At 40.7% G+C, this 11,042-nt stretch overlaps 1 protein-coding gene across 1 annotated transcript; it reads right to left on the bottom strand.

Moving 5' to 3' along the window:
- Positions 1-2,808: 2,808 nt before the first annotated feature.
- LOC117290050 (patched domain-containing protein 3-like) lies at positions 2,809-10,512 on the bottom strand. The gene is made up of 2 exons (XM_033771292.1): positions 9,507-10,512; positions 2,809-4,610 (listed from the first exon to the last, which is right to left on the bottom strand). The coding sequence occupies exons 1-2, from the start codon at positions 10,510-10,512 to the stop codon at positions 2,809-2,811; spliced, it is 2,808 nt and encodes a 935-aa protein (XP_033627183.1).
- Between the last annotated feature and the right edge of the window lie 530 nt (positions 10,513-11,042).

An 11,042-nucleotide genomic window follows, 5' to 3' on the forward strand; every position in this document is an offset into this window, starting at 1 on the left:
AAATCACTAACAAAGCTGCAAACTTCAATCTAAAAGAGTGGAAGACCACTCGAAAAAGAGTTGTCCCTCATATGGCTCTTTAAAAAGAGTGGTGGTAATTTCACTCTTTTAGAGGGGTTTCACTCCAGGACAGAGTGCAAAATCACTTTTAAAAAAAGATGCAAATTTCAATCTAAAAGGGTGGAAAAAGAGTTGTCCCTCATTTGGCTCTTTAAAGAGTGCCGTTTCACTCTTTTGCATTTAGAAAGAGATTTACCCGAGTGGAATTTTAAATGAGATATAAAATAGTTAAACTTGGTTAATTTGCACAATATAACAACAGATAAAAACAAAACAATTGGCGTACAAGATGGTAAAGGGACATAGTTCTGGTGTATTGTATTTAATAAAAAATTCTCACATATCAGATTTAACAATGGAAAGGTTTAAAAAAAGAAATGTGTACTTTCCCTTTAAGTTTGATTGCTCAATGTTGCCATGATTAAAATCCTCTAAAAATATTTTTTTTTTAGTTCTTGTAGGAAACTTCTCTACTCTCTTAATGTAAAAGAGTGAAAATGTCACTCTATTGTTCGAGTGGTGTCAATTTCGCTCTTTTGAGAGTAAAAGTCAATCTGTGTCACTCTTACTGAATGAAATTGGAGCGAACTTCACTCTAATTGGAGTTGAAAGTACCCGTCTTTCACTCTAAAAGGAGGGATTATATTTAAAAAAAAATTTTGAACTAATCTAACTCTTCGAAAACAATGATGTACTTTCCTTGGCTCAACTTATTGGATCAACTAAAAATTAAAAAAGCAAAATAATGATTAAAATTGCAAGCCATTTCGTTGGCTAAATAATCGACATTTTAGCCTCTATGTTAAAATAGCATGATGTTCTGAGTGTAATTAGCCATAAAATTACGCAAAATTACCTAAAATTTATATTGGTAATGCAAGCCTGATGTATGTCGTTTAATCCCCCAAATCGCCAATTCACCATCCTCAATAAAAATTCAAACTTTAGTATAGAAACATTATTTATTCAAATTCTTAATCTGAGGTCTCGAAATCAAATTCGTTGAAAATTACTTCTTTCTCGAAAACAACGTTAATTCAGAGGGAGTCGTTTCTTTACAACCTCTCCCCATTACTCGTTACCAAATAAGGTTTTATGCTAATCATTATTTTGAGTAATTACCAATAGTGTCCACTGCCTTTAAATCTATATACAGACACACAAAAAGGTTTTTAAATAAATATAACTTATGCATAAACTGGTAAAATAATTCTGGCTAATGAGGGAAGTACTTTTCTGTAACGCTCAGTACAACATTTTGGAATGTGAAAAACAGATGCCAAAGCTGCTCTGAGTGTGCATATTACATAATAATTAAGTTCTGTACAGCGGTAATGAGTGACAACATTTTTGTTGAACAACGAAGATTATTACCAAACTTAAAGGAACAGATTATGGCGTCTAGATTATAAAGTGGGTACATGGTTGTACCCGCAAGATTACTAGTTAGTATTACTAGATGTTTCTAGTTTACTAGGTATTTCAAATAATACTTATCGTTATTCTTACACTATGCAAGTTGATAAGGTGAGTTTGTAGTTGGGGGGGGGGGGGCTTATCATCCTTACTCACAGCTAAGAGCTGAATTGCGAAGGACGCGGCTACAACGTGTTCGAGAAGCTGGCATGCAAGGGCGCCTTTGGCTGCCAGCCACATCAACCCATTTAATATGACCAGGGAGCACAGCCACAGATCGAAAGTTTTTGATTTCTTTTCTCCCGAGGGAGAAAAACCGAATGGTTTGGGAAACCCTCATGGCACAGCAGAGAACCAACGCACAACTCAACTTACATATGGCCCTGGCCGGGAATCGAACCGGGGTCACCTGTGTGAGAGGCGAGTGCTTTGCGAAAAAGCCAACCATGCCACGTTATAAGGGTTTACAAGGTGCTACGGCGCATTAAAGTCACCTGGGGTATAATTTGTTTTTCTTCAAACATTAGAGTATGTTAATGAACAATAAAATTGAATTTTTTTGAGTAATTGTTTGTAACGATTTATATGTCAAAAAAAAAATATAAAGTTGTTTGGGGGTGACTCCGCCTACCCCTTTTGTGACGTCAATCGAGACAGACTTTGCCTCGATCAAACATTGAACACACGTACGTGCAAGTACGTGCAAGTCGTAGTCGTGAGTTTGTACGTTTCGAAAAAATGTTTATTTCTTGCAGTTTTCCGGCAATGTCGACCACGTGTATTGCTGCTGATGTATTGCTGCTTGAGGCAGCAAATTTGTTAATAAAATTGAAACTAAATTTGTAGAACCTTAGTTAACTGTTTATTCATATTCTACTCATCAAAACACATATTTTAGTGACACAAATTTTATCTTGACAAAATACCACTTCCAGGTGACTTTAAGCAGCCACAAACAGAAACACCGGGCTAACCCCTTCTCTTTTAGATAAATGCACTGGGTTCTGTTCTTTTTCATGGCTTACACAACACAACGGCTTCACGTCCCATCCGAAAGACGAAGCAATGGTTAGAAGTCTTGCTTAAGGACACAATGTGTAATGGCTGTGGATTCGAACCCACACTCTGCTGATCAGAAACACCAGAGTTTGAATTCGGTGTTCTTAACCGCTCGGAGTTGTTAAGGCATCAGTTTGCATCCTGCTATTTTAAAGAGTTCATTACAGAAATATTTTTCGAACAAAATAACGTTTACAGTAATTTCGGGTGTTCCTTTTTTTTTTTGGTGGGAGGGGGGGCTGGGCGTTGGAAGTCTATGAGAAACCGTCTTACTCAATACGCTGACATAGGCCTAGCCCTAGGGATGTGCAATGATCTGTCAGACGCCAAATCTCGCAGGTAGTCTTGATATGATGGAGGGCTTGGGGACAACGGGGTGGTGGGCATCGTCTTGTGGTTGTTGATGTAACAGGGTGCAGAGAGCGGTCTGGGTGCGACGTGGGAGGACACGGTGGCCAGCCTCGGTTGATGGTCGACTGGAACCACAACCATTGCAGTACCGTTCGCGTAGTTCGTTGGGGGACTCGTCTTCACGGGAATTGTGAGCCGGAGGAAAACGGGGAGGAAAACAAGTCCATGCAAGGCACCGATGAAAATAACAAGAAACATCGTCTTGAAGAAGGTTCTGAAGATGTACGAATCTGTAAAGGCGAGAACTACGACGCCGAGTATGGTAGAGAGGGAACCCTGTACGATGGGCATGCCGACGGAGTACAGAGCATGGATGATGTTGGCCTGACGTGACCATTTGTCTGCTGTGACGTAGGAGTAGCTGATGTGTGCTGAGAAATCCACACTGAACCCTATGCAGAGAATGAGGTTCGTCATGGCGATGGAATCGAGGTTGACTTGCCAAAAGGTCATGTACCCAACCACCCCTGTAACGATAGAGGCTACAGCCAGAGTAACGATGAAAGAACAGATTGGGTTAGGGATCATGATTAAAGCTATAATAAACATAGCTCCGACCGCGATGCCTAAGTTCTGAAGCGTGTTTGGCAAGATTGATATGTATTGATCATAGAAGATGAAGGATGGGTGGTAGACTATTGCAGGTAGCTCTGAATCCTTTGCAATTTGTCTCAGCTCAGTCGTCATGAATCTTTCTTTTTCGGTGGTGTTCAGGTCCTTCGTTGTGACAAAGAATCTCGAGGCCTTAATGTTGGTGCCGTTATCGCAGAAAACAATATCAAGGGAGTACTGTTTGAAGGCTGGATGTTTGAGGAAATCGTCTCGGAGTATGTTGATGAACTGGGCCTGGTTTGGTTCTTTGAGGTTGGTAGAGTTCAGGAAATCAAGATAGTCCCGTAGCCATGAAGCAGACAGATTCTGCTCTCTACTAAACGTATACTCGTTGTCTTCCATCTTTGTTAAAGTCTGTTCCATGATGTCTTGTACTATAGGAGTCCAGACGTCTCTTTTCTCGGTGAACACCAATGCAACCTGCGGACCATACTGCTTGAAGTAGGCACTTTCCAGATCTAGGAAGTCAGCAGCGTATGAGTTATCTCGGGCGAGGTTGCGTAGACTAAGACCTTCTTGTACCTGGGTACATCCATAGATGGCGGCACCCAGGTAGCCAAGGTATAAGACTATGATAAGAATTATGATCCACCATCTTGTGATAAAGGGGCCGTAATACTTCTTGAAGAATATCATCAAGGCATGATCGTTGAAGTCCCCATCTTGGTCGGCTGATGGTTTTGACCCACCTGCGCAGAATATCTTGTACGCTGTAGATTCGGTCTCCTCCTTAGGTTTGACTTTAAGACATGACATGCAGTGTCTGTTCGCCGCCTCACGTCTACCAAATAGAGCCATGCAGGCACCGAAGAAAGTAATCTGGTATACGTAGTCAAAGACGACAGCCGCGCCGGTATAAATGCAGAATATACGCACCGATCTGAAGTACGTTATAGCGCCAATACCGAAAGCCAAGGCATCTGTGATGGACGTGATGGTTATCGACATGGCAGCCTCGGAGAAGGCTTGACGCATGCGCTCTTCCACGGGCAGTCTGGCGCCAGTCTGTCGCCAGGCAGCAACCATGATGAACATGTCGTCGACTCCAATACCTGTAGATATTGAGAGAAAAAAATCACGATGTTGCGTATATATTTTGTCTTAGCCTGCAGCGAAGGGCCTTTTTAGTTACAACACTCCCGTAGCCGTAGTACGTTGTCAGCTAGTGTTATGTTTTCATTTAGTTTATACTACGTAAAATTACTGAGGTTTGAGCGAGCTCACGCGAAGTTGGGCTGTGAAGGGGAGATCGCGAAGTTGTCCGATTCATAGCTGACAGCTACCCCTTCTAATAATATTTTGAGGGTGGAAGTAAAGGGATATTAAGCTTCTTAATGAGATTTTTATTGAAAACATTGGTAGCAAAATCATTACAATGAGGGCAATGTAAAACCACACTTTCCGTGCACAAACACATGACATCGTGTGAACATTCTCTTGGAATTTCCTACAAGTGGAACTGTTACTGGCATAGTCTTGGCCCAAGACTATGGTGCTTGATTCTGGATAGTATACTACGCGCGGTTGAATCGCCAAAGCGCGCCCGCCACGGTATGATTTAGTTAATTGGACGGCTTGAAATCTAGACTACACTGGCAAGCTACCATAGTCTTGGTAATCCTGCAGCGCTGTGTGCACTTTTTCTTTGTTTTCTGCTTCAGCTTTGTAACGGACCAATCACCGCGCGATCGTTGTAACAAATTAACATAATGTATTAGTTGACCCCGGGGTCATTCATGTTATGATTTACACGGCATTGGCAGCTCCGTGTTTGTCGTGGAAGAAAAATCATAAGAAAATAGGAAATGTTCACGATTATGAATGCTAAAGATGAGCAAGTAAGCCGAAGCTATATTAATCTGCTATCTAGATGGCAATTAATTAACGACCATTATGTCAAAATACACCAGATAGTGCCCTCTCTGCGGACGGTCTGGTGTTGTTGCGATAAACTCCGTCAGTTATACGTGTGCTTCGTCAGTGCTGCATGCAGGCAGTTAGACCTTGTCCGGGTGTGAATAAACCAGGGGAAACTAGAGCATGATACATACAACCAACGTTTGCAACTGAGCAAGTCATGGATCCCAAGTCATTATGTAACTGTCAGTGTCACAAAGTGGTGAGTGAGGAGAATCTTGTTTATATTGATCGAATCTGTATAGAATTAGAAAACGTAAAGTCATAATAAGTAAGTATTATATAAAGTATAATAGTAGTCATTGTTTGTCATGTTTGTGAATACCTAATTTGAACTGAACAATACTTCAAAACTTGTTGTTATTTATGTAGGTAGACCTCCTTCTTCCTGCTATTACTAATATAGCAGTGCTATTTCACCATGCGAAGCAAAATTTTCTTGTGTCTCACGTATGGAAGGGCAACTCGTAAAAGTATTGCCTCACCAAAATCCACTTCGCATTCGCAGGAAGTATGAGCCTACTCCTTGGGTTTGCTTCGGTAGTGGAACGAACATAGTTCATAGGAGTAGTATGAGCCCAGCTTAATGTGAGGTTGGATTTGTCTGACTCGAGTCACCAACACTTCAATGCACACAGATGAATATCCCTTGATTTGAAAATGGCTCATTGGCTGACATATTTTGTTTCTAACTGACATTTTCCTTCTGTGAACAAGCAATTAACACTTGTTTGCAATTGCTATAGTTGGGTTGATTGATGATCGTAACTCTCGATGGTCATTGGTTTAATATTAACCATCAAAACAGATGTACATATTTTACATTAAGCTTGATGCAGAAAAAGTTTAGCACAATGAGACCCAATATAATCACTGAACTTATTCTATGATTTGTATTTGTGTCATTCTTCTGATAGGGCACGTTTCCAGGAAAGGAGTCTGCTTTTAGAGAACTGCTGCATGACCACCTTGGAGTACGATACTTTTTAAGCCTCGTCTTGTCAGATGAATGGGTAGTCGACTGCTCTGCAATTAAGGAATGGAGTTCTTGATTCAAGAGAGACAAATCTGTGACAGAATCAAGATTCAAGAGTATATAATTGTGGAAGAGATATTTTGCTGTTTTGCAGAGGAAGCGTCAAGAGAAAAGGAAAAGATGGAACATATTAACTGTCAATCAAGAAAGACATATGTAAAGAACTGTACTCTACATTTTGCTGCAAAGTTCCACCAACGTATCACAATTTAATGTCGACATGTATCATACCATACCAACACAGAGATTGACTTTCAAGATGAGTTTACATAGCTTTTTCAACCCTGAGGGAACTATGTGCATACTCTTAGCAACCGATGCTTTTGGACTGGGGTTGATGTTTGTCATTATTTTGAACACCAAGATGAAAATGTACAACGAAGTGGAAGAGTTTGGCTAGATGAGCAAAATGGTCTTTCAACTGCCATAAACTATTGAAGACACAGAGAATCAGATGAAAACTGCATTGCACCCCACAATGTAGAAGAGTTGTCGTAGGCTCAGCCGCTCACACAAGAACATACAAACAATATTGTGTATAACTGCTGTGATACCTGTGCACTTTAAATGCTGCTGTGGGAAAGCCTGTGATTGGCGACTATAGTGGTACGCACTACGACTGATGTCGAAATCGCAACTAGTTATTGCTTAGTCGAGTTGCGACTGCCATTATTCAACCTCTCCGTAAATCGAGCCACCATAACAACTAAAATAGTTGCGACTATTCCTGCTTGCTGAACAAATTGTGTCGCTCACAGTCACGACTTTTCACGACAACATAATTTACCTACGAAACACAACCAGACATCAGTAAGCCTGGGCCACTTGTGTAAGTTACTACTCGACTAGTCACACCTCAAAAAGTCATGACTACGACACTAGTCACGACTTGTTTGCCGCAGGGGCAATATGGTAAATTTCGTGTTTAGAGGATTGAAGGATTGTCACTGGAGTCACTGACTGTGTTTCGTAAGTAAATTATGTTGCCATGAATAGTCGTGAGCGATACAATAGACAGTTCACCAAACAGGAAGTTGTTACTATTTTTGCTGTACTCTTGGCAGCACGATTATTCAATTTGGAATAATAAAAAACTAGTCGCAACACGACTAGTGATTTTAATAATCTCGACCGTGCGACAAGTGTGTCGCACTAGTCGCCCAGCCCTAGACATAAAGTGCACCGGTAGCAAATAATACCCCGCAATGCATTTTGGGGCATGAACAATTTATGACTAGTGTGTTGAAGTTGCGACTATTTGAGGCACGAAAAGTTGACAAGCAAATTTTACTAGTCGCTCAGGCCCGGGTATTTCTTGTTATCTTCAAGTACGCGCTAATCCTCCAATCAGATTGGCAGAATGGAGTGGCGATAAAAACCTATATTGCACGGCTAATACTAATATCACTACCATGCGTCTTGTGTGTTCTATGCCACGCGCCAAGTTTGCTTGAAGATAAATACGTTATCACACGCGCGCTCGTGTAAATACGGAAAATATAGCGCGTCTGCGTCCCATATCCAACTCGGCCTTCGGCCCTATGCTTCGGCCATGTTGGATATGGGACGCAGAAGCGCTATATTTTTCCGTATTCCACTCGCGCTTGTGTGATAACTTGTATTATAGCCTGTTCTCAAACCTGATCATTTTAATAACCACTGTTCTTTGAAAAATTTGTGTTTGGCAATAAAGAAATCAATTTTATGAACAAGTAATTTGTGTTGGCCTTTATTTAGAAACATTATGTATTCATGTGCTTGTGACACAATTAGTATAGCCCTATAAGGTTTAATACATGTGCAAAGTCGATGAGTCGATGCATGAACGACAATTAAATTGTACATGTACAGTGAATAGTGTTTGCTGTAGTAAAACTACTATACATAGTAATATCAAGGAGGTTTCTACCTCCGTGGTAGTATTATATGCACTGCCGTTATAATAGCTCGTCTGTGTCTGTGGTTCATGTGATCTGCCCACGACAAATCATTCGGGGAAGTATGAAACCATGAAACAAACACGACACGTATAAACGAAGATGCAAGCTTTTTGTCAAACAGTCTATAGTCAGCTTTATATAACACCCAAGCAGATCCTTGCCATTTGATTGGAGGATTGTCCGTCACGTGATAGCAAATAAAAGTACCATTGCACGCTGAGTCACTCACCGTGCTTTTTCGTTCCATCCGAAAAGTACCATTGCACGCTAGCAGCGTGCAATGGTACTTTTCGGATGGAACGAAAAAGCTGAGTAAAAACATCACTGCGTGCGCGTGTCTTTGGTAACGCAGCAGGTGTTACTGCAAGAAGGCATAGTAAAATTACTAGCATTCGGCTTCTACAGTTGAAATTGTTTGTTTTGAAAGTTGTATCTTTCAATCAAAATGACAAAGATCTACTTGGATGTTATATAAAACAAATAATGAATGTTTTTCATTCGTGCAATGGTGCGAATATGTTCATTCGTTGAAAGCTGGAATGTTCCATTCAACTCGGCTCCGCCTCGTTGAATAGAACATTCCATCTTTCAACTCATGAACATATTCGCACCATTGCACTCATAAACATTCATTATGTGTATAATATTTCTTCAGAATAACGACAATAATTATTATTTGGTTTTCTGGGAAAAGGAGATGTAGAGTATTAATCACTGCATTATGTTCGTTTTGTATGGCCAGGCAAACCATACTATCACTCGTTCGTCCCGTACGTCCGACCATGCGACCGTGGCCAGACTTCATGCTGCTGGGCGCTGCCATGTTGTTCACATATTGAATATGCATTACACAACCTTGACAACGGCCTTGTTTTCATAATACGGCAACGCCCACAGTGCACGCAGCGCTGCAGGATTACCAAGACGATATTGAGCGGGGAACGAGGGGAAGGGTGGGTATGTTTAGTTTCACATGGCCCAAACATTTTGGCCGGCCTTTAATTAGGTTTTTAAAACAAGATCAATTTAAGATTGATTAAATATTGTTTGCTTACCAATAATAAGAAATGGTGCCGATCCCACCACATTGATGTAAGGTACTCCGATGTAACCCATCAGACCGAACGATGAGAGCACAGCTAGGCCGGCAGATATCACCCCACAACCGGCCAACCAAGGCTTGCTCCGTACCCAGTCCAACATCACACAGGAACAAATGCTGAAGGTAATCAGCAAAGTAAAAGTGATACTAAAGTCTTTGATGACATTGGAGCTGGCTTTATCTAACTCTGTCTCAAGAGTACTGGATACCTGGCGAGTGACTCTTATCTCAGTTGCATTGAAGGCTTCAACAACTTGAAGAAACTCGTCCTCCCATAGAGCACTACGTTGGTCGTCCATGCTGTCTTGATGCCGTAAGATGTAAGACAACTGCATGACCTCTGCTGAAAGTACTTCATCCGATAAATTAGATTTGAACTTCACTCCTCCCAGCTCTCCACCAGAAAATACAAACTGTTTGTTTGAATTGTAGACAGGATAAGTCAGATTGATCGCCTGTAACATGCTTGAGTTGTAATCGTAAACAGACAGTATTGCGTTTTCATTACAAGTATTGTTCCATTTGACACAGAGATCAACAAAATAAAATGTATCCACCGAATCGTTGTGTAGCATCGTCCCATGAAGATTAAGAATTTCTTCATGAAGATGAAGAATTTCTTTAAAGACAGTCTCCGTCAAAACGTTTCCACCATCTTGTCTTTGTATGATTACTTTCCCCGATCGACCAAGACTTGTCAAACGAGTCACTAAGGTGTCGTTGTCGCCATGTTGTGTAAAAAGCTCTTCCACTGTTTTCCGGTCTGTTTTCGCCTGCCCATTCTCCGGTGTGTATAAATTCTCTACGCTCTGATCACTTGTAATGAACGAAATTCCAACACCGAGTACTCCAGCCAGCAACATCGGTGAGAATAGGAACCACAACGGGTGCCTGGCGATGAAACCGCCATAGTTGAAGAAGAATTTCTTAATATTCTCTTCGATGCAATAGAATTTCATGTTGTTGTTGCTGTTGTTGTTTTGGGGTCGAAAACTTGAATTTGATAGCCAAGACCTTGCTGGATCTTTCCTCGTTCACAACAAACAAATATAGTTTTATTGTTTTGACTGTTATGATGAGATATGCAACAACGATTTTTTTTTTTTCTCTAGTTAGCAACAACGATCACTTCATCGTTTTGGAAACCGCTGTTTGTCTGGGAAAACCAATCCAATGTTCATGCATATATTAACGACGCACTCCTATATTTGGTTAATAATTGATGAATAAAATGTTTACTCAGGTACGCCTGCCAATGAAACTGATCTACGTCATACCAAGCGCTGGTTGATGTATGTAAAGGGTGGGAGAGTTCAAAGCTTAGACGTTAGATTAATGTCTGGTGATTATTTTGTCAGTCAAATTTTGAGTCATGTGCTATTAAACAACGAAGTGTTTGTTACTTTCGAAACACATTATGTAAAGGAAATCACAAGCACTTTTTAATGGTTTTGTGGTTGTTTCCTTAACACATTAATACAACAAACTA

Source organism: Asterias rubens, chromosome 5 (genome assembly GCF_902459465.1).
Source record: "Asterias rubens chromosome 5, eAstRub1.3, whole genome shotgun sequence".
Taxonomy (NCBI): Eukaryota; Metazoa; Echinodermata; class Asteroidea; order Forcipulatida; family Asteriidae; genus Asterias; species Asterias rubens.

Bases quoted from the DNA above. Each gene is read 5' to 3' on its own strand.
- LOC117290050 (XM_033771292.1), bottom strand. From the start codon at position 10,512: ATGAAATTCTATTGCATCGAAGAGAATATTAAGAAATTCTTCTTCAAC. The intron at 4,611-9,506 runs GTAAGCAAACAA...CAATATCTACAG, and splicing joins GGCACCATTTCTTATTATTG to GTATTGGAGTCGACGACATG.